Below are 23,994 nucleotides of genomic sequence, written 5' to 3' on the forward strand. Positions count from 1 at the left end.
AGATGGGATTTGATGAAGTAAGGAACCTATTTTGCTGCCCCTGTCTTGTCTTGTCTTCCTATTTATCACTTCGAGAACCTGGGTTCTCCCTGTAGCTGAGCTTCCAGCCGTTTCCATTGGAATATATTATCTTTTCATGTAGTTAGCTCTTTCCCAATCACTCATCTTTTGGACTTAAACTTTTTGGACATCCTTTTGTGGGGAGGGCTTCTGCCGAGTTCAGGGAAGCAGAAGGGAAAGGGCTCAAGGAGCTTTCTTTCCCTCTGGCATTTGCTGTGGAGAAATGAGGCCAGTCAGGTCTGTGGGCACTTAGTAGCTGGTACAAGAGTCCTGTTCAGAAGTGCAGGTTTGTGTGCAAGGGCAGTGCCCAGCGAATCTTTGGGCTTCCTGCCTTGATGATATGGATGTTTTAATCCAGCCAGGAGGAGATGACAGAAGTGAGGCTGAAAAACATGTTATTTAACTCCCCAGTTCTTGTGCTATTTCCTCCACATCTGACTCTGCAGAGCAGCTTGACAGTCTGCAACAAAAACTGGTCTTTTGGGAAACCTCTCCTGCTTTCCAGTGACAGAAGGGAACAATTTCTCTCACCTGAGAGACGCACTGGAGAGCCTAGAGCAGCTGGGGGAGCCAGCTCACAGATGGGATCTAGCCCAAGCTAGGTATGTCCAGGGGTGGTGAAAATCATGTGTGCTGTGTCCTTACTGTGGCAGCTCTCCCCCTGCCCTGCTTGGTCACCACATTTTTCTGCTAGGGCCTTAAGTGAACTAGAAAGATGGTTGCTGACACTGCTAGTGCCCCAGGATCCTGCAGAAATTCCTTTCCTGTCCCTGCCACACATTGTGGAGAGAGCAAGCATTGAGGGGAGAAGGCTGGAGAGGGATCTGCTGTGCTTTAATTAGCCAGTGTCCGTGTTATTCACAGAGCCAGCAACCCCTGTGCCTGCAGCTGCCAGGGTGGCACCATGAGCGACGGGGTCCTGGTGATCAGGGGAGCCTTTGTTCTCTTGGTGTATTCTGCTACATCTGTTTATATGACTCGTAAAGCCTGAACCTGATTTGGCTATGTGGGTAATTCATTCATTTCTTTCATTCATTGCAGAAATTGTTTTGCTGGTAGAAATACATGACATAATTTCAGTTTTCTTAAACATATTGATTTTTGGGTCACATTCATTAACATTTGTGTCACCAGGTAAAAGATCAGAGTGCCTGCTTTTTATCCATGATGTGCCATTAATGGTATGCACTGCACAGCCATCAAGATCTTTCTTATTGTTTGTGGCTTGAATACTTAACTGGTTTTCATTAATCTCTTTTACACTGTACCCATCACCCAAAAGTTTCAATTCTGGTCTGGCTTGCAGAGTCTTCTGCAATTCTCCTTGTATCCCTATTGTCTGGAAGGATCCATTTCCCATTTACCACAGTGGTCCCCAATTTTTGAATCTCAGTTAACTCCTGAGGGTTATCTATCTTTTTCCCATAATCTACTTCTTGTTCCATTACATACAATTTTATTGGTTCCCTTAAAGCTGCTTTCTTTGCCTCTTCATCTGCTGAATTATTACCTCTGATTTGATATCCTGTTCCCTTCTGATGTCCTTTTATGTGTACTACTGCAATTTCTTCAGGGCCTCTCAGTGCCTGCAATACTTGAACTATTAATTCCTGATGCACCAGATCTTTTCCTTGAGTATTAATCATTCCTCTTTCTTCCCAGATCTTTCCAAATGTGTGAACCACCCCAAATGCATATTTGGAATCGGTATATATAGTGCCTTTTGTGTCTTTTAAAATTTCAAGAGCTCGATATAAAGCGTATAGTTCACATGCTTGAGCTGACCATGCAGGACTGAGAGGGCCTGATTCTTTGACTACTAACTTGATTCCATCAACTATTGCATATCCTGATTTTCGTTTCCCCTCTATAACCCTAGAGGACCATCTATAAACCATCTCTTGCCTCCAGATAGTTCAGTTTCTTCAAGGTCAGGCCTTATCTTGGTTTGTAATTCTATTGCTTCGATGCAATTGTGATTTAATTCACCCCTAGGATCCCCATACAAAAATTGAGCAGGGTTTTGAGCACCGGTTACTCTCAGTTCCAATTCTGGTGCTTCCATTAAGATAGTTTCATATTTCAATAGTCGACTATCAGTGAGCCATTTCTCAGCCTTTTGCTGCAGTACCCCACGCACATCATGAGGGGAAAACACTGTGATAATAGCTCCAAAAGTTACCTTTCGTGCCTCTTCAATCAGTAAGGTGGCTGCCACCCAAGATTGTAAGCATGTTGGCCAGCCCCTGCTTACGGGATCTAATAATTTTGAAAAATATCCAATTGGTTTTTTACTTCCAGCCCAATCTTGGGTTAGAACCCCATAAGCAGTTTGATTTGAGGTGGTTATCAACAACTGAAAAGGCCTTTTAACATCTGGTAAACTTAACACTGGAGGCTCAGCCAGTGTTTCTTTTAGTTTCTGAAACCTATTCTCGTCTCTTCTAACATGCACCTCCTGCGCTTCTCCTAACAATTCCTGTAGACCCTGCTCTTGCCAATCATCGAATTTTTCTAACTTCTTTCTAATATCTCCCCATAATTTGGTCACGAATTGAGTTTTTAATAAAGCCTCCCCCACCGGGGATGCAGGGTCTACTCCCGAATACATTTGTAAAATCTTTTGCTCGCTTGCCGCTGTATTCCCTGGCCAGGCTCTTCCAGCAGCGTGGTCAGACCGGAGCGCTCAGCGCAGCCCCTGCGGGGGCGCAGCCACGGCCGGGCCCCCTCCCTGCGGTGCCGCGGGGGGACCGGGTCCTGGCGCGGGGTCATGCTGCGGTCCTAGGGGCCGCCCGCCGCCGCCAATGCCTTCCCAAACCTCTGCCCCACTCTTTTCTACTTGTTTCTGCTTTTCTTGGTTACTGGTTCTGCTAGCTGGTGGAGGGGAAGGAGCGCTTGGTTTTGGTTCTTCATCCTCTGAGCTTCCCTCATAAGGAGGAGGAAGATTCTCTAAAGGTTCCCATTCTTTGTCTTTTAAAGTTTTCTTTTCTGCATTTTTATTTTTCAATAATAGGATTTTTGATATGATCCGGGAATCTCTCCACACATGTGCATAGTCACATTCCTCTTGGTTATAAGGATTTTTATTTTTTACATATAAATTTAGTGCCTGACATGCCCAATTGTCAGAAGTTCCAAATTTCGGCCAAAATAAATAATTAGATTTAATAGGTTCTTTGGTCCATTTGACCATACAATATTGAATCATTTTTTCTTTACTTTTTCGTTTTGTTTCTGACCAATTAGCCCAATTTCTTAACATGGAACCCAGGGGACTGTCCTGGGGAATATCGGGTAAATCGCTCCCTTTCTCGGAACCTCTCCGTGGGTTCCCCGAGCTGCGGGACTTACTCCCCTCTGGCCCATAATCAAGACTTGCCTAGGCTCAAGTCCTTGTATTTCTGCTTGAGTCCCTGGGATAAAACCTATCCCAAGTACCCTGTCCTGGGATCTAACCTATCCCGAGCACCTCCTGAGTCCAAAACCTGCCTGAGTCCTTTCAAACTTTTCCTTTCACTTCGCCCCTCACTGGCCAGGCTCCTCGCAGAACTCTGGAACCGCGGCTAGAAGGGCTCCGCACTCACTTCGTGACACTGTCACATCTCAGTCACACCACGCTCACTCAGGCATACTCAGGCACACTCAGGCAGATACCCTCCCCCACCAAGCAGCACTCACAGTCCGAGGTCTTCACCTGGATCTTTTACGGGGAAATCTCTGGGAGCTTCTCCTGGGATCTCGCTTTTCTTTTGCTTGTTCTTATTGCCTTTTTGTTCGTGATACTGCCGGTCCGAGAGAGCACCGGAGTCCAGGGGCCACCTAAAAGGTGGGGCGCCTCCCCTGAAAAAATCCAATACTCCACGGGTTTCGCAGTATCACGTCGGAGTCACCAAATTGTTATAAATGCAGAGGCAGAGCCGAAAATAACTTTTATAAATTGATTGCAATAAGAACAATCTCGGTACGCCGGGGAGCATGGGGGGGTTTCTGCTCCGCACCGACGGACACCAGGTGGTGCTGCGTCACTCCCTTCTATAGCCCCATCCTGGGCTTCACATGCGCAGCAGGGCCCCTCAAACTTTCCCCGGGCTTTCTGGTGTTGCTCGGGCTCCTGACAGGGGTCCCTCCAATCATTTTCCACCTGCGCAATCCGGTGTTGCTGGGGACTTCTGACAGGGGTCTCTCCAGTAATTTTCCACTTGCATAACAACAGTCACTGAGGAAAAAATACCCCCAAACCCTTTTAACCATAAAACCACGACAAATCTCCCTTAACATATATACATTGCAAAATACATTAAAGTCATTATATTTTCTTAACACGAATCACCACCATATTCTTCACATTTGATTTATTCAGGTTCATATTAACACAGTAGATAGACTTTGCCCCATCCTATTCACTGGCTCAACCTCTTCACCACACTTTTCCAAGATTTCGGCAGTGTGGTGCTGGTGTCAGCAGCTGCTTCGATCTCACGTGAAAGGCTGTAACTGCAGAACAGAGGGCACTGGGTTAATTTTTACAGGCAATACTATTAATTATGTATCTCAAAGCAGTAATATTCAAGAAATTTGAGAAACCTTCAGTTATTCCCACTTCACCGAAGGTTGCAACCCCACAAAGAGGAACATAGCTCTGTCTACATTTTACCCTGATGAAGGGGATATTTCACTTCTTTATAATAATTTTTAAAATCAGTGCTTTTTTGGATGACATTCATCATTTCATTTAAAAAAAATAGTCAAGAAAATACTTAGCATGTGAATCTTGGATAAGCTGACTTTTTTTTACTATGACTCAGTACAATGCAGTATGTATCTATGCTTACACTCTTAGTGCAGCAGAGTGGTATTCAGATACCTAGTGGAAATATTAAAATGCTGTAAAGAAATTGTCTTGGATTGGTCTAGCAGCATGTGCCGTAGCACAAAACTCAGCAGAGCTGCAAAACCCACCCCAAACACCCGGGAGACGTTTATCTGGTGAGCGCTCAGCGAGCTCTGTGTTGCCTTGGCTACCTGCTGCCCGCATCCACCAGCCGAACGCTCAGTGCCTGCATCTTGACGGCCCCTAGGATCGACCTCTGAGCGTGTGTCTGGGCATACAGACAGCCCAGACACAATAGACTATCAGATTTCAGAGTCAGGAGCCTGATTTCCAATCTCAAAAGAAAAAAAAAATCCAGTCTCAAAACAACCCTGCTAAATGTTCAACAGGGTTTCTACAGCTGTTTAGCAGAAGACAGAGGTATTTCCACCCTCCTGGAGCAGCAGTACATGTAAGTTCCTGTAAGAGGACAGCTGAAGGCTGACATAACCCACCTGCAGGTGGGTGTGGGGTAAGAAAAGCCTGCTTTGCCAGCTGGACTGAGAACCTACCTCTCCTCCTCAGTTAAATGCTCTTGTTTCCTGAACCACTGGATAAATTTTGGGTCTGGTGTCAGGCAGTAGCTGTCACATGTAGACTGCAAGAGCATAATTTGGGCAATTACTTCAAATTCCTACAAAAAAAAAATCAAACGGGAATTCTAATTAGAAAACAACATAAAGCCAAATTCACTCATTCATATACTAAACACATGCAACAACAGATCCAGGACAAACTTAATTTGACCTGAAGTTCAGTTTCAGTTGAGTGACTATTTCAAGAACCAGTTTTTCAAACAATGAAGTCTTCCCCCCCCCGCCCCCCCAGCATCTGAAATGTTTATTGAAGTGTGAACATTTTCAGACAAGCACAAATCAGAAGACAAACACAAGGAATCATACTTCACCACAGCGCTTTTCCCAAGTACTAACTGAAGTGGAACGCCAGTGCAAACCCGCCGAATGGCAGCACTGCTGGTTGTTCCTCTAGGAACGAGGGTAGCAAAGGGTCATAAAGTCTTCAGATTACCCTACCTGCTGACCCCTGCTCTGGCCAGAGCAGCTGTGAGAGAAAAATCATGCTCTGTGCTTAGGTGGTTCTCAGACAGCAAGCGAGGGTAATAATTAGGGGGGCCTGCGATGAAAGCAGAGAGTCTGATTCTCCCCGGCTTTTCACGTTGTGCACTCACACTTGCACCAGAGGAACATAAAATGCTACCCGTAATACGTGTGACTGGAATTGCAGCTCTTCTCTAACTCCACTTGCACACACGCTTTGCCACAATAATTCTTAATACCCCCTCGTGTTAGAGCAGGGTATAGAATCAGGATGTGGGAATGGAGCTGAGTACTCAGCATGGTTCAGAGGGCAGCTTTGCCACTGGTTTGTATGAAGCTGGACTGATGACCAACCAGAAGCTCCAGTATCCCATTATTAGTATCCTGAGCCCTGCAGTTGTACATGCAAGGCAAGTCCAAGAGGTGGTTTGTAGAGCTGGGAGCAGTTAAGGGAAGGAAATGGCTCCATCCCAGCCAAGTCCAAGTCTGCTTTCAGACCCCAGAAGGGAGATTTGGCATGACTTCATTCAGACAGATGAAACCCTAGAACCTTTACTCCTACATAACATTACTTATCTCTGACCAACAAGGATCAGGCTGAAAGGGAAGACTGATAGCTTTTATTCCTCTGTCTCATCTGCAGCCTTTCACCTAGAAATAGTTTACTGCAGTAGAAGGAAGATACTTATGAACTCTATCTTCTGGAAAGCAAAGGTCTCATGCCACCAGCTCTGTTTCAACACACAGGTCATACGCATGTTTCGTATTCCCATGAACACCAAATGGAGGGAGTGTGCATGCCCTGGATGTAATTCCCATGAAAGTAAGTGGCCTGCAGCTCCTCTTCCCCTATTGCACACATCTAAAAAGTAGGTTCTCATTCTGCAGTTTGTTCACAGTTTGGCAGAAGCCCACAGCATTTCAGGGATATGTTCTTTCCTCATGAACTTGCATTAAAATTCACAGCTGTTATATATGCCTGAGCAATGACAAATGGCCTCGCCAAGAGAACGCTCTAGAAGAGGGTATCAGTAAACTAAAAATCACAGAACATTCAACTTACCCTTCGTCTCTTCTCAAAATTGATCAGGCCACCCTGTTGGAAGGAAAGAGAAGGGATCAGAATAGAGGAACACATGTTTAGTTGAACTTAATCACGAACAGGATGAAGTCGCAAGGCTAATGTAAAGCGCAGACCTGCCCTGAGCAAGGACCTTCTAAAAATAACCTGTTCCCAGATCTGGTATAAACCCCAGCGCTCATACATCTGAGTCTCCAAGGGACATCTGTCCTCACGGCCTATATGGCAATCTGCCCGAGAAAAAAAAGCCCAATACAAGAATGCTCATAAAAGCTGTGTTGAGATCAGGTCTGAAGAATGCTAGTGGGATTTTGCATGCAAGAAACAAACTTGGCTCTTGCCTGTGCTGTGAGTTTAGCAGTGTTCCCAGTGAGTCTCAGAAACACCAAGCGAACACAAAGCATGGACAGGAGGGAAACTGCCAAAAAGAAAATGGATGTACAGCAACCTTACGCAGGCCTGCTTCAGTGCAGTTCTGCAAAACAAACCACCACTAAAGACCCCAGCAACGATTGCCAGCCCAGGGAGAACTGTATTTGCCCATTCCTATCATAAATACCAACACCAGCACAATGAAGGCTGCAGTCTCTCTATTAATGGTTTCAAACACCTTTGAAAATTGGCCCCATCCTCAGTCTCTGTTAAACAACCAGACTCTCTCGCAGTCCTTTTCCCCTTCCTATAGTAAATTGGTTCCCCCTGCTTGTTCAGCTAAAGACAAATGAAAAAAACCAAGTCCTCAATCACCTTAGGGCTCAGACACACCTGAGTCAACATGGAAGCACTTCAGTGATCAGTCTGAAGTGCTGAATTGTTGATTCTGTGTATTTTCCCAATTATTCACATAAATCTTCATGCCTAATATGTTGTTTTCAGAAAAATAAAACAGAATAATGGAAAGACTACTTTCTTCACATTTTCTAACCTAAGAAAACAAGACAAAACACGATGCTAAGCTTGTCCGTTCAGATAACAGCACCTGAATTCACACAAGATTCTTGTTGCTGATAAAACTGCGTATTGCTTCCTTTTTTTTGAAAACAGATTCCTCCATTTTTAAGAACTGCAGAAGAACCCGGTAGAAGACACAGGAACAGACACACTCAGTGCCAGGAAGGCAGGGAGGATATTTAGGATTCAAAAAATTGCCTCAAATTACCTCGATATAGTCCTGAAGTGCTGTGTCAAGCATGATGAGATCAGTGAGAAAGGTACCAAGATAAGGTACCGTGCCTTGCATTACTCCCTGCAAATGATCAGAGCAACGTTGGATTAAATGACTGAGAAATGGTAATAATTAGAATGCTAGAATACACCTGTGTGGGAAAATGAAATAAAAGCAGTCTGCTTAACCAAACAGTGGTCTTATGTTTTCTTTCATTGCATCCTCTCAGTATCTAATCTAGAATTCAAATCAAATTCTAATGAGAGTGGGATGCTCTCACAGATATTGCCAAGTGGTTTTATATTACAATACTGCCACCACACCCTGGTTTCTAACAGTGGGTCACCAGGAAACCCCACTTGTAGAAGAAGCATTGAGCAGCAGGGACGATCTCTGCTACAAGAGGAGCAGCCGGGGAATGGTCCCGGCTAGCCTGTGTAAGCAGTTTCTCGCTCTGCCTCATTCCAGTGGATTTTTCCTTAATGGTGTTATGCCATGTGACAGTCAAGTCAAATCAAGTCACACTTGTTCTCCTCTAAGAAGTGACCATCTTCCTCAGCCATTCCTTTCATTTTAATACTAATTATTCAAATTTTAAACTTTCTAGGCTGCTAGAAGTTGTAGTATTCAGGCTGTTTCTACACTTGTGAAGGAAACGCTTGTTTCTACCATCCAAAAGGCTCCATACTTTTTCCAGTCAAACAAATAGACAAAAAATCATATTCAGCACTTTTGCCTCCCTATCCCAGATTTCTCTCCCCCCTGTCCTTTTAAATCTTTGCCAACTTTGAGACAAAAGGCATTTGCACCAGCAGACTGGAAACCGGACACATTTTACAAAGCAATGTCTGTAAAAGTCTGTGCAATTTTCAAGCTGGTATGTCAGAAGCTTCATGAGCTTGCTTAAAAGTAAATGAGATTTCTGCTCTGCCAGAGCTAATTTTCTTTATCACAAGAATTCCAGTATTTATATTATGTATTTTACTACATGAAAAAGTCTCCCTGTATTTCTCTCTAAAGGGTAGCAGGAGTAGTTAATGGAATTCTTTCTTGCAGGACAGAAACAAGACAGTTGAAAACGAAGAACACAGGTTTATATTCATCAACCATTTATCACTCTTCTATATGACAGATTTAGTACATTTCTGGAAGACCTGAAACTGAGGCCAAACCCTTGTCTCAGTGTCCACCCCCAACAGCTGATTGGGATGGGAAGGAAACGCAAGCGGGAGCAGCAAACCTGTCCACCCAGTTACCCCCTTGCAGGGGACAGGGGAAGATTGGTGCCAGGAAACATAACGTGGCCCCTGCGTACAACCACCCAATCCTGAAATCTCTGAGCGTTCCCAGCATCAGATCTCTGAACACACTGGCTATGCTGATGCTTTGCATATCCGTTTCCTCCAGCCTTTCAGTACACAGGCGGGTGTTACTGGAGTAGAAGGACAGCTGGGTTGCACTAAAAACCATCGCTGTTACAGCGTGGCAGCTCAGCGTAGGCCATACAGCTTGAGCGGGGTGCAGCACGAATCCTGCTTTGGAACTGTCTTTATATACAGATGTATGTGTGGGGGGGATCATCTACATATATATGCACTTCATATACACACACAGAGGGTATTACCTGCTTACTATGATGCACAGCATAAGTGAAATACAGCTTTGGACATATATTTACAGGAACAAACATTCTGACTGCCTGTTCAGTCTAAACCTTTCGCTTCACTTGCTTTGCATCAGCTAATCAATAGCATTGATACGATTGTTTTTCTTGACAGAGGCACACTCAAGAGCTTTACCTACTGCACGCTCTCTTTATTAAATACCTTTCCAGTTTTTGCTCCTTATATAATTCACCAGTTAGGGTTAATCATGTTATCAGTTCAAAACGGGGAGGAAAAGGACCCCAAACGCACCATATCTTTTTGAAGTTGCAGCTGCCTCTGTGTCCTTTTCTGATTTTCTTTCACACTGCTGTCCAGGTTGGCAAATTTGGGTGTTCCTTCCTGTGAGTTAAAAGAGAATTAAAGGCAATTAACAAAGGATCTATAAGTGATAAGCTGGCAACTATGTTTGTGTAAAATAATTGCAAATACATTTAATGGGGCAAGCAAGTATATTTGCTGTATAGGTACATGCACGTGTACATACACGTGCTAAACTTCTGGGACTTGTACACTGATTGGGAATTGTGGACAAAATCCCACAAAATTACTATAAGGCAGTTTTTTCAGCAAAGTGGCTCTACTCTGGTCAAAGCTAAGCGCTGTTGAAAATCTCCTGAGAGTTTAAATCAGAGAAGCTTAGATGTACTTTCAGGTGGCCAGATGCTTCTCTGAACTCTATCCTGACACTCTTGACCTCAGGATTTCTGTTTAATTTCCTAATCAGGACTGCTACAAGTAAACATCTCTATCTTATGTAATGCTTTGTTGTTTTTCTTATGCCGCAACAGAGATCCAGCAACTACCCTCTGTGGCTTATTGACTAATCCAAAAACATGCAGGAAATGAAAGGAATAGGTTTTCATCTCCACAATTCAAGCTTTCCTGTGAATGGATGAGCTATTTCACAATAGATCTGTAGCCTTTATTTCCCTGCATCCATATGGGATGCTAGGAGTTACTGTTATTTTCTCCAGTGGTTGGACAGATGGGGCATGAATCATTATCAGTCTTTTTAAGAGGCACAAAACAACAGCCTGCACTTGTAAAGATCCTTTCATCACAACATTTACTTCTCTCAGTCACAGTTAAGGAAGAGATCAAACTCAAATTGTATTTCCTTCCTCGGCTGGAAAACAGGAGCAAATGAAAAACAAGTGTTGTCTCAATGTCTTCAAGATACTGAAAGATAAACTGGAGATCCTCTAACAGCAGCCGGCGGGCAGGCACAGGAGCTAAAACTGCAGCCTGCAGCAGAGCCATTGTTTGGGGAGGAGAGAACACAGTGCTCCCTCTCCATGCCAACCAACCTGTTTCATATGGCATTTTGTCTGCTTTACACTTAAATTTGTAGGATGGATAGGCAAGGTCAAACACGGCTTCCCTAGAGACACTATTTATAGTGAAAGAAAACAAAGACTTTAGGGATTCAGTGGACATTAATCCTCCAGTTGTTACAAAACAGTCCAAAAGGAGAAGTAGGAGAGAGGTTCTAGCTATTCTGTGGAATTTTTCTCCTCTCACTGCTTTCAAAATGTTTTGCAAATCTACTTACAGCAGCTGGAGAGGGTGATTTGCTGGGAGCCAGAAGGTCTGGGCTCAGATTGAGTTGTTGTTTTGTCTTTTTTATATTTAGTTTAATAAGCTGTTGTGAACACACATTTTCCCTCTATGCTTATTATTGTCTCACCTGCTTTAAAATTTAGCTACAGATGTTGATAAATGGATGATAAACAAAACAGACTGACAGGTTTGAATGTGTTCACCCATCATTCCTGAGCAAAACACTGTGTCAAATACCAAGGCAAGGGGGTAAGGTACAAATGCCAGACTGACTGGATAGAACTGCCAAAAAATAAACTGGTCAGGCAGTTTATAGAAATATTTTTATGCAGACAGAAAAAACTGCCACAAACATTCCATAGTTTCTACAGAATATAACCTTTCCCTGCTATTCTTCCTCACCCCTGTCAAGATCCTGCGCTTGTTGGGGTTCGCCCAGGCGAGTGCACAAGTCAAACTGTTTCAGACAGAGCCTGCTTTGTTGTCCATCTGGCCACACACAGAGCAGGAAGCCTGTTCCTTCGAAATTCCCAGCCCTGTTTTCTAGTTCCAAGACAGGTACGGGACAGTTGGATAAACATCTTGGTTTAATTCCTCGGCTGAAGCCGAGTGGCATTGTTCCAGTGAAGTCAAAAGCACTACAGCAGTGCAGGCCACTTGAGAATCTCATTTGGAGCTGCTCGGCACTCACCAGTGCAAACCAGAGCCTTTCCCGGTCTGCTCAGAGGGTGCACGAGCTAGCAGTTCATCTCTCTGTACAGTCCAGTCTAAAGCCAAAGAGCTAACTTGTAACTCATCTCAGTAAAATCCCACTACCACAGGTACGATCACAGCTATTCTTGAGCTAGACATCACCCTGCCCAAGAGATGTCTAACTACAGCAGTGGGGGCTCCAAGGCTCCTGACCTGCTGTCCTGTGAACATGTCCACACAGAAACTGTGCTGCTGCACCCTGCTGTATGTGGGTATCCAAGCTCAGCAGGCTAACACGGGCATAGGTGCTTTCAGGAGCAACAGAATCACCTCTCATCCCAGCAGAAAAGGTTTTACAGACCTCTCTTCCCTGAAGCAGTGCATACAGTAGTTCAGGGAGAGACGAGCTTTGACAGCTCATTAGAAAAAGGGCTAACCTCAGCTTTGATTGCGAACACAAGCCTTGCAACTCAAGCTAATTCTCACCTTCATTAGCAGCCCCCTGCTTGTCAAATAATTGACACGGTTTGAGAAGATATCAGACAGCTCTTCAAACATCAGCATCATGTCCCTGTACAGGAAAAGATTAAATCATTTAGGTTATCAGTAAGCACTCTAATTCAGATCACTGTTTTTTTTCCTCATGAATCGTTAACAGTTGGGCATATAAAAGATACCACCACCAAAACACATCCAGTGAGATGCTGCACATCAACTAGGAACTTTCCTGGGATCTTCTGGTGCTCCCCAGTAACACCAGCCTTATTTGACAGCATCACAAGGAATGCCACAGGTACGCAGAACCTGGGCAGGGTTTTCAGTCACACTGAGGGGTATCAGATTGTTGTAAGAAAGCGGGTAAATGGATACAAAGAAACAGAAAAATAGCCGTGAGAGGTATCCTAAGTAGTACGTTTTTGCCCTGTGCCATGTACTCTGGAAAGCTAGAAGCCTTTAAGTGTATGAGCCCCTTTCTATTACCCAACACTATAAACACAAGATGGCAACATCTTGATCAGGAACAGGAACATGGGGCAGCAGAAGGAAAGACCCACTTCTCCTAGTGGAAATGCAGAAGTATACTGTGTGGCAGAGTGACGTTTCTCTTTGTTTATCAAAGACAAAGGAAAGAATCTATTCTTCACAAACTGAATGAGCAGAACACCATCTTTCCTACACAGATTTCTGGTGTCTGTTTGGCATGCAGTAAATATACCAGTTGCACAAAAAGGTATTCCCCTGTAAGAAATATCATCTTCAATACAGGCTTGGATTTTGTAGTTTGGGGATATATTTTAAGGAAATGTCAGGACCAAGAGATGATTAGTGAGGGTTTGTAGCAGCCTGGACCTCCTCCAACTTCACAGTAGAGTAGGCAACTGGCAAGTATCATGGTGCCCTTTTGCTGACCTTCCAAGAACTGTGTGCTTGTGCTGGGTGAGTAGCTAGTCCCATAGTTCTTCAAAATAGGTTGTGGAAGATCCAATACGCTATAAAGGACAGAAGAGACCCAGTACCCCTGAGGGCAGGTTGTCCAATCAATATGAAAGAGGAGCTCACAGCAGTCAGACCCAAAAAAGGGGTCTGAGCCTCACAGGAATGAGAGTTATCTTCTAAGAGAGCACTTGTCCATGAAGGAGCAGAATAGGAAGACTGAGAAGAACAAGATGAAAAGAAAGAGCACTGAGCTTTTTGTCTTTGTTTGGGGCTAGCCACAGGAGCAGAGGGGGATGCTTACTTTGAAACACACACCCAGGTCTTCTTTAGCCGATAGATGGAGCTGGACTGCAGTGCTGCAGTGATGGCCCTCAAGGAGGAAAAATTCTTCAGGATCCTACATTCCTGTGAAAGGAGCGGTTAGAAATACAGGAGCATTAAATGTCAGCATTACGAATATGTTAGTGCTCTTCTGTTTGACTGGTGTCATGCTTGCTACACATTCTCACTGCTAAGCAGGCAGCTGTACAAATACTGAGCATCAAAAATATCACTCCCCCCCCCACCAGCCAACAAACACTTTATGGGCTTTGGCATTTATATCTTGTTTTCCTCACTTTCATGTATTTGTGGTGACGTTGCAGTGTTACAGTTTCCAGTTGTCCCAGTAAAAATAAAAGTGGAACTGAGTCCATGAAGCCAGGCTAAGAAGCACAAATATTACACTTCTTAAAAAGCTCTTTATAGTTACCAATCCCTTTTACCCTTAAGGGGAAAAAACAGGCTTTGCCTCTTTATGTGTGGTATTTAAAATGTAAACCCTCAATCATCTAAGTGTCAATTAAAAATAGACACATGCAAAGGAATATCCTGTTATTCAAGTACGTGCACACTGTTAAAGAGAAAAACCTTCCCAGCTTTTCCAGAGTCAGGATCAAATCCTAACAGAGGGACTGGTTCATAGATATTTCTTACACAGCTTCTCTGGGGCAAAAGATTTGATGGAAAAGGATACTGAAAAACTTAATTCTCAAAAAAATAGCACAGATTCCTGGTAAAGCAGATGGAAGCAAGGAGGAGAGGGAAAGTCTGGCCTGTGACTCTTCAAGGAACTCCTGTAAATCTGTTGGTGGCTCATGAACTAGAGCCCGGGCACCACAGACTTACACTCCTGCAAATACAAGCTCTCACTAGCAGGTGTCTGTACATGCAAACAAAACATTAACAGACAAAACACGTGCCAATTTGACTGTTGCATGTAGATGAGAATATATTCAAACTACAATTCCACCTTGCAAATTTTTATGGGACTGATTATTACACTAATAATGCTGATTATGTAAAGGATCTTTACAGTGAAAATAGACATAATTTATTTCCTTTGTAGGACTGATTCAATGTAAAGCAACGTTAACATAAACAAAAGTCAGACCTTAGTATATCAGCAACTCTGTTCGTGAGTTGCATTAAAATTGACTGAACAACTAAGGCAAGTACATTTACTCCCATTTCTTTACCTAAAAAAAAAAAAAAAATCTCTGAGCAACTTAGGAGGCTACATTTAACAAAGTATGGCTTAAGAAGACTGACTAAACACACAGCACTTGAAGCAGGTTAACAGCTAGGCTAGATAAAGACCAAGTTCAAGATCACGTGGTAGGACATGCAAGACCTGAAAGCTATTCTTGCACACTTTGGAGCCAAAGGAGCCACATAACAGCTCTTCTTCAGAGACTGACACATTTAAGAAGAAGAGCCTTCTTTCTTTAAGTTCAACCTGAAATTCAGACTGGGGAGAACATGGATTGAGAGGCACAAATTCTCAGCATTTAGTTTTTTCAAATACAACAGGAGTTTGTACTGGAAGATCCAATTTGGAACCATCTTGACTTAATTGCACGTTGTATAATTTAAAGCACATTAGGAATTCAATATTGGATTTTGTGTTCTCAATGATTTAACTGATTGCAGACTAAACTTTAGCAAGCTTTCATTTATATATAAGAAGAATTTTTAAGACTGCTCTGAATAACATTGTTTCATGCTGTGTCCTTCACAAGAGGAAAGCCAGAAAGAATCCTGTGCAGAAGCAACTTTGATTTTAAAGGATTATGCATAACAGGATATTAACGATTTCAATTTTACTTTCTATTTTTAAAGAAAATATTGTGTGAGTAAAATTGGCTGCTCCTGCTCAGGAACCCCAGATCTAGGTGGAGCAGAGAGGGCTGGCAGTTAGGAAAAGTATTCAGTTTATCTTGTAAACCAAGAAACTGGATCCAAAAGTCACGAACAAATAACAAACGTGGAACTCCATGCTGCTTAGTTACAGAGTTAGCAGTCAGTGAATAACTGCACTTTAATGAGTGGATTATTTTCTAATTGAGGCATCTAACTATTCAAAACATTCATTTGCATGCAGAAAGCAAGCAACTTTCTTCAGAAGTGGGCAGCTAAGTATACATGCAACTAGCTGTTCTACATGTGCAATTATTTTGTAGAGCGTGTACATGCATTTTTCGTGTGCTTAGCTAAGACTGGAGTATTTAATTATGTGTATGAACTAAGTAAAGGGAGAAGCACTGAATCAACAGAGGTGGAGAACAAAGTTCTCCATTCACACAACAAGTATGATGAGAGCAGTCCCTGTCCTGGCTTCCCGGGCCTCCCTGCTCCCTGGAACGAGCAGGAAGCTGCTTCGTACTTGCTCGCCCAGGCTGCAGCCCAGGCTGCCCCATAAAGGCCCCTTCAGCTCGTACCCTCTGCAACTTAAAGGTCTGCACACAGAAAATAGGAATCCAACTTCCTAATCCATTCGCAGGGGCTATAAAGCAGCCATCAGATGATAACAAAAACGAGTCAATGTAAGTGCCAAAAGAGAGGTGAAAGACTTCCTCCCCATACCAGTTTCCTGAACCATGCAGTTGCCAAAGCTTAGGTGCCAGGACTAGCAATGCTGCCGCTGGAAGCATAGAAGTGCATTGTCAAGGCTGGAAAGCCTCTGCTTGGCTTGAGCTTTTTATGACTGCTTATTTTGTATAGCTCGGAAAGAATCCATGTGATTCTTAAAAGTCAACACACAGCCATATGAAAGTGCTTTAAACGTTCTCTTCAAAAGAGAGATCTAGTTTGCTGCCAGCTGCCCAGTGCTCTGAGGGGAGTTAAAAAGGTTACAGTAAAACATTAAAGATAAAATCTAAGAAATTAGCAAACCAGAGTTATGTAAAGAAGTCATGAAAAACCCTTTCGCACAAAGATAAGAAGCACACAATCTGCTACAAGACAAAGGAATTGAAGCCAAGAGTAAAAATGTGTTAGAGAAACACGTGCGACAATGATAAAGCAGAAAGGTAAGATGATGAGGAGTCTGGTACCATATTGTAACTCTACTTATTTTTTCTGGTCACTGCTTGCACCTCTCACCCCCTCCCAACTCAGTTGGTTTGCATACATGATGTGAACCATGAATAACTCAGTAGGCAAACGACCTTTCAGCCTCAAGAATTTTTCAAAACAAAAGAGTACAAACAATAATTTCATTTTTTCCATGTTAAAGAGGCTAGTACTTCCTAGAAGTAAGTTAGCTTTGTCTGCACTTACTTAAAACCTCGTATTTACTTTACTTTCATATGTCCACACACATACATAAATGTATAAAACACAAACAGTTGTGCTGTCTTCCACCACATCTGATTTCAAGTTCCATGGCGTTCATCGACGCAGGAGAGGGAGCATGATGCTCATTGACTGAACATGAATGGCCAAAGGCAGGCAAGTGCAAAGCTTATTCTGACTCTGCCTGCTGCTTGCACCACTGCCAGTCCTACTCCTTTCTTGTTAAACCTTCTTCTGCAAACAAGTCTAACCTTTGGATGATATCAACCATCACTTCTCTTCTTTCCCTGATATGAGCAGTGTTTAGTTCTAGGGAAGTGAACTGGTTGAATTGATACCTATCTTACCATAAATGTTGCATTATCAAGTATATGGCACTCCCCATCTGCAAGACACAGTATCTGCCTCACCCATTAATTAGCACTCCCAAACCTGTGAAGAGACAAGCAGCAACCCCATTTCCATGGTGGGGAAGCACCTAAGGAGAGGAAGGGCAATACTTCATCTGCTGTTACAAAGAAAGTCAGTCAAAAATAGAATTAGAGCTAAGATGTTCACTGGCCTGGGACCAATGCATACAACCCCTTCCTCCCCTTCCAACTCCCTCACTCCAAGGCACCCACACGAGAAACATTAAACAGTCTAGAATAAATGCTTTACATGTGCAATATGAATCCACTTCTCAATAATCTTGGCTCTTTGCCGTGTTTTGAGTTTCTTGTCCTTCAGGATAGTGCTGACAACACAATTGGTAACTGCGTTGAACTGAGAGATAGTAGCCCTGATGGTCAGCGCCAGGTGCTTATTTTCTTTCTTATCCCTTCGAGACCAGATGCATCCCAAGCAGTGGTAGGGCACAACTTTCTTGAAGAGTTTCTAGAGGGAAATAGAGGTGTCTAGGTCAGCAGGGTTCACCTAAATCACTACTATTCACAAGAAGAAATGCATGTTTACATGGATCTAAATCTAATATGGTATTAAAAGGTAAATATTTGTTTTCTGTTTGAAATATACGCTTTGGCAGTATATACACTTTATATTTTTTATATATAAAGTGTATATACTTTAATATATATTTGGCAGAAATATACACTTTATAAAAGGCTTGATGCCCTAAAAGAACTGTCAGCTAAACAGTCCTGGGAAAATAAGAGACACCATTATATCAGTTGCATAACCAAGGGGAAAATTTTTTACGTAATAATATTTTGAAGGAGATTGATACAGACAAATCAAATCAGAGCACTGCATTTAATAGTACCTATACATCTTTAGGCCAGGTAGCAATATCCTAAAAATGTGTTATTTCTCAGGTGTCAAATATTAAACTCTGCAAAAAAGGCTACAGTATACATTCACACTTCTTTTAATTAAAAAAAAAAAAAAAAAAAATCTTTGGAATGACTGAAGGAAAAAGCCCAATGAATGAAGCAAGTTTGGATAACCAGGCAGAGCTGTGTTCTGTGTCCCAACACAGACCCTTTCTGGAACACTATACTTACATTGACATATCTTTAAAAAAGATTTTTAGAAGCCCAGCACCATTTACCCTAGCATTTCAAGTAGTATATGTACTCTACGTACTGCATCAATGTATGTCAACTGTTCTGCCACACGGTCTGCTTGGAAAAAAGAGAATTCTTCTGGACTGCTGATCTCCATTTCCTCTTCATCACACAGGTTACAGAGGGAAGTGATACCGAACCCATCTGTCCAGGATGGAAAGCACCACTTAGTAAATTTATACAGCAAACAGTGAATCAAAGCAGATGTTTATTTTAAACCACCACTGTATATATTATAGCAGAACGCCCAAAGAGTCCTGCCTGACCTAATGGCCCCACTGTGCTGCATATTTTAGTGAGAAAGATGATGACCAGAAGATTAAATTGGCAAAGAAAAGGTGGAAGAAAAAGAAATAGAGAGAATTGAGCTGTTCAGGGTCTCTTAGCAGAGAAGTGGCTTTAACCCATTCACTAACCATTCTTCTGAAAGAATGCCCCAACAAAAATTCCTTATTAACATTGCAGAATTTTGTTAATCTAATTCTTAGTATTTATGCATTTTATAATCTGAAAAAACAAAAATAAATCAAACTGAAAAGGGACAAGACTGCAGTTATATCCCCAAAATACTGCATTAGGAGTGCTCTTATAGCCAGATTTCATCCCCCATGTGTGGAACTAAAAGGAGATATCAGATTTCTTAGCACCATTTGTGGTTACATGAACTATATTGAAGAGAGTTTATTCCAGCATCCCTCACCTTCCCTCTCTGGGATTTTTTCCCAGAAAAGGGAGAACAGTGAGCACCTACAGCATTCAGCTGAATGCTTCTTCTAAATTTGCACTGGGCAGCAATGAAGAGGTGAGAGAGGAGAGTTGTCCTCATCAAGGGACCAGATCCCGTGCAGAAGGGAAAGGATTTCACAGAATTTCCCATGTCACCTTTTGGCTCCCACAGGTTGAGAACAGAGCCACATTAAAACACAATGAAATATGCCCTTGTTTCCCATGGTAGAGGAGAAAGTCAAACAGAAAATCTCTGAAAATAAATACTCTTCCTAATCCCTTTTACTGTAAGGCGACAGTAACTCCGTAAGAAGGCAGAAAAAAAAACCTGGACTTGTTGAAGACTAACAATGAAAGAACTGAGTTTACTACTAGTGAGATTTCATTAACAAAAACAACCAGTGCATTTCAGAGTATGTTATGCAATACTTCATAGCCAGTTAAAGCAGAACAGACATTAAAGCGACAAAAGCAGACTGTGATATTTTATCATTGTTTTTCGAAATACTTTGGTTTTCCTTTCTTTGTTAATTAGCAAAACCTAATCATCAATGTAAATTGCTACAGTTCTGATGCAACAAATTATAACCAGAGGCTGTATCCAGATTTCCATCTGTATATGCCAATTGCACAATTGACAGAGCTAAATGGAATAAATGGAGACCTCTGTTCCACCATTATTTTTCTGTGCCTGTTTTGTAACAATGCGCATAATTAAATGGATTTCTACCAAACTGTTACAAGAGTTACGCTTTTTTCTCTCTCTTTTTGGCTATGTAACTCCTCATTTTCCCTTCAGCCTTGAAATTCAGCTGAAAATCCTCATCACCAAGTTGCAACCTTACTCAAAATCTCACAGTGCCTTTAAAATCAGGTCCTGGAGGCTACGCAAGATTTTCCTTTTCTTTTTTCATGCCTCTTTTTCCTCTTTTCTCCCTCACCTTCATAAATGTGTAACCAGTCTTTTCCCTACTCTCCGAGAAGCTGGAATTCTCTTGTACTCAAGTATCTCATCATCTTCAAATTGCTGATCCATTTAGGTCCCCCTCAAAGCCCAGCTGCCCTCTTGACTTCACTGAGAGCAACCACGTGCCCCTTTTGGATTTGCAATCTCTGACTCACCTTGATTTGTATTGCTCAAGCAGCAAGAATTGAGGCCAGAAACAGCTTTTATCTACGTATCTGGTACTGCAGTCTAATCTACTGGCATGGCTGACGGCAGCACTGAATGGAGGTCTGATTACACAAATCAAACTGTAGGATTAGGACCCAAATTTGTAAATTCATAGCACAATATGAGTGCTTTGGAACAATAATTATCAGCAAGTCTTGATGGCAGACAACACATTAAGAGTTTTGAAAGAAATCTCTGAAATGAGCAAAGATGGAGCTCTGATACAGTAAGTGACAATTCTAAAACTCTTCTAACCCCACAGGTTACTTGCATTCTCCTCCTCTTTATTTTATTCTATAATTAACAGCCTCTCTTCTGCCACAATTTGGAAACTGTTATCATTCAAACTGACCCATCTATAACTCAGAAAAGAACCTTTTCAACTGTTACGTGAGGAAACAAATGCAGAAGCAGTGCTGCTGCGAACTTCTGTTCACTTTGAACAACAGATGAACTCAAATATAGCTCTCATGAGCTTTCCTTGTTTGACCTGGGGGAATCAAACCCAGGAAAGGACACAAATAGGCACATATCAGCAATCCTGTTCACTTACCCATGTTCAATAAGGAAAATGCCTGGGCTCTCTGCAGTACTTCTTTTCATGTATGTGTTAATGACCGAGTTAATTTGGCATTTCACAGCATTATGCATTGACATGGTATTTCTGGAACATCCGTCAGACATGATTTTTATGGGATGAAATGGGTTTTTTCGCTGTCATTTCCTTTATCCTTTATTACATGAATTATTCCCTCTTGCCCCTCTACCAAAGCTGGAAGTTGGTCTAGTTCTCATTCACATACTACGTGAGCTCCTATGATTTTTCAGCTTATGCCACAGGAAGCTTTCTGACCAGGATAAGGGTATGCGTCAAGCTTGACGCTGCATGCAGCGTATTTGTGTTACTATAGTTCACTATTGTTTCAGTAGTCTGTGACCCCCAATAACGTAAGTTTTTCCTCTGTCCTTGCATACCAGCAGCCGACCACTCAAATAGGAAAAAACAGCCACAGACACTTCCTTTGTCATGATGGTAACTAGGAAGAAAAGCTTCACGATAACAAGGTTTGTGACTCAAGCTGTATTTTGTCGCAGCTCTGTATTTTTCTTTTTGTTGGTTTGGGCTTTTCTTGGTGTATGTGTGGGGGGGTTGAAATGAAAAGACCAGCTACAGACCAGCTGTGTGTTTTAATTCCACGACATGGGAAGTGCGCTGACAATTAACGACTTAATTGCTGCAGCAATCTCAAAGTTTTGGCTAATTATTAGAGAAGTGCTGGATTTCCCAATCCACCCCACAATAAACGCATAGGCACCTACACTATAGGACTATTTCATCCCACACAGAACCTGCAGCCTCACAGAGATATTTTTTTTAAAGAAAGAAACAAGAAAAAAGTCACTGGTGAGCCTCACGATATAATCAATTAGCATACGAGTTAATGAAGTGTACTCCACACAAATCCCTGCATCACCATACAGTCCGGGAGAACAGGAAGGCAGAAGGGAAAGGTAACTTACTGTCATTTTCAACTTCTTGGCTCTGGAACTCCTCCAAGAGGTTCTGCGCCCTCTTCTCCAAGTCAGAGCCAGGTATATTCCTTTTCAGGTAATCCAGCAACTTGATCAAGCACAGGCAGTCAGGTGGCTCTCTGAAATCCTCTGGGCACTGATCAAGCCAGGCTCGCAAGATTGATGTTACTGCACTAAGAGCAAATACACAAGAACACATGGGTTGTAAACAGCATGTATTGATGCAATCGCATGTATCGGTATCTAATACAACAATAAAAACACAGACATTCATACCCCACGTGAAGGCAGTATGAAGACTTTTTTGAGCAAGGAATTTAATTTTTATGCATGGAATCTTATTAAGATGTCACTCAGATTTTGCCAGGGACTTCAGTGAAGTTGCTCCTGATTTGCCCTCCTCCAAGTGGATCCCATTATAGTCCCCAAATGAAAACTAATGAAGAATCAAGTCCACTTATGCTATACTGAGACTCTTCTATTAAATTCAGGACATCAAATAATGATAGAATAGAACAGATTATTTCAGTTGGAAGGGACCTACAGCGATCATCTAGTCTGACTGCCTGACCACAAGTTACAGCACGTTGTTAAGGGCATTGTCCAAATGCCTCTCAAACACTGACAGCCTTAGGGCATCAACCACCTCTCTGGGAAGCCTGTTCCAGGGTCTGACCACCCTCTCAGTAAAGAAATGCTTCCTAATGCCCAGCCTGAACCTCCCCCGGCACAGCCTTGAACGATTCCCACGCGTCCTGTCCCTGGATCACAGGGAGAAGAGCTCATCACCTCCCTCTCCACGTCCCCTCCTCAGGAAGCTGCAGAGAGCCATGAGGTCACCCCTCAGCCTCCTTTTCTCCAAACCAGACAAGCCCAAAGTCCTCAGCCACTCCTCACAGGACATGCCTCCAGCCCTGCCACCACCTTGGTTGCCCTCCTCTGGACACATTCAGGGCAGCAGCTTCCCCGTGGAAGCGCTAAATCAAACACTTCCTTTGTTGCCCTTCCTCCCATCAATTGCTGCTGCCAGGTCTAGGGACCAAACTGAAGCTGCATCATCCTCCACACCGTACTACTCATGATCTGCTGTCTTAGTAGAAAGACTGAAACCTTGGGTTCTGTGAAAAAGCAGTCTAAACCTGAACCTAACCCCTGTGAACACACACAGTGAGATTGCCTCATCTGTGAAGATAAAACCCTAATCGTGACACGTGCAGCATGGGCAGCACTGTGCTGCCAGTGCCCAGTATCAAGCTTGAAGCGCCAAGATAACTGAACCCAGAAGACAGATTGGCCTTGCTAATCTCAGGATGAAATGCGTAACATGGTTTTCCAGAAATAACTCACAATGTTGTTTGTCAGAGTCACCATTAGCCGGGGTCCTTATTTCTCCGTGCGGGAACACAAACGACGCAACACCAATGTGATGATCAGGTCGTCCATCTTTTTTATTATATATTATTATTATCGTATTCTATTCCTTTTCTGGTTACATTTATACTCTTCTAAGTTCCGTACACGCACTCATCTATCTTCTAATAGGCTACAGGTCATCTACACGCGCTGTTCACGCGCCTCTACAAGCATTTGCATTGGTTAATTGCAATTAGCACGTAAAGCCCAAAACTTGCCAAAACTCCCTTATCTCATACCCTGTTTTGCTCAGACTTGTGTGCTTTTGCTGACCACAGGTGTTTCTCACTTATCTGCTACCTTGTGTGTTTTTGCCAGCCTTATTTTGCTGGCCTTGTCTTAGTCCTTGCACTCTTCTGTCTGCACTAACTTTCTCC

At 42.7% G+C, this 23,994-nt stretch overlaps 1 protein-coding gene across 1 annotated transcript in view; it reads right to left on the bottom strand.

Annotated features, from left to right (window-relative positions):
- Positions 1 to 4,406: 4,406 nt before the first annotated feature.
- LOC141918770 (ral guanine nucleotide dissociation stimulator-like 1) overlaps positions 4,407 to 23,994 on the bottom strand; it is a 50,101-nt gene continuing 30,513 nt past the window's right edge. The window contains exons 6-14 of the mRNA XM_074813637.1: positions 22,193 to 22,377; positions 18,791 to 18,915; positions 17,867 to 18,082; positions 13,893 to 13,996; positions 12,641 to 12,725; positions 10,151 to 10,240; positions 7,052 to 7,084; positions 5,443 to 5,564; positions 4,407 to 4,554 (exon numbers count right to left, since the gene is read on the bottom strand). Of these exons, the coding sequence (XP_074669738.1) occupies positions 4,461 to 4,554; positions 5,443 to 5,564; positions 7,052 to 7,084; positions 10,151 to 10,240; positions 12,641 to 12,725; positions 13,893 to 13,996; positions 17,867 to 18,082; positions 18,791 to 18,915; positions 22,193 to 22,377 (1,054 nt within the window). The 3' untranslated portion in view covers positions 4,407 to 4,460. The remainder of the gene's footprint in view (positions 4,555 to 5,442; positions 5,565 to 7,051; positions 7,085 to 10,150; positions 10,241 to 12,640; positions 12,726 to 13,892; positions 13,997 to 17,866; positions 18,083 to 18,790; positions 18,916 to 22,192; positions 22,378 to 23,994) is intronic.

The sequence above is a fragment of the Strix aluco genome, chromosome Z (genome assembly GCF_031877795.1).
Source record: "Strix aluco isolate bStrAlu1 chromosome Z, bStrAlu1.hap1, whole genome shotgun sequence".
Taxonomy (NCBI): Eukaryota; Metazoa; Chordata; class Aves; order Strigiformes; family Strigidae; genus Strix; species Strix aluco.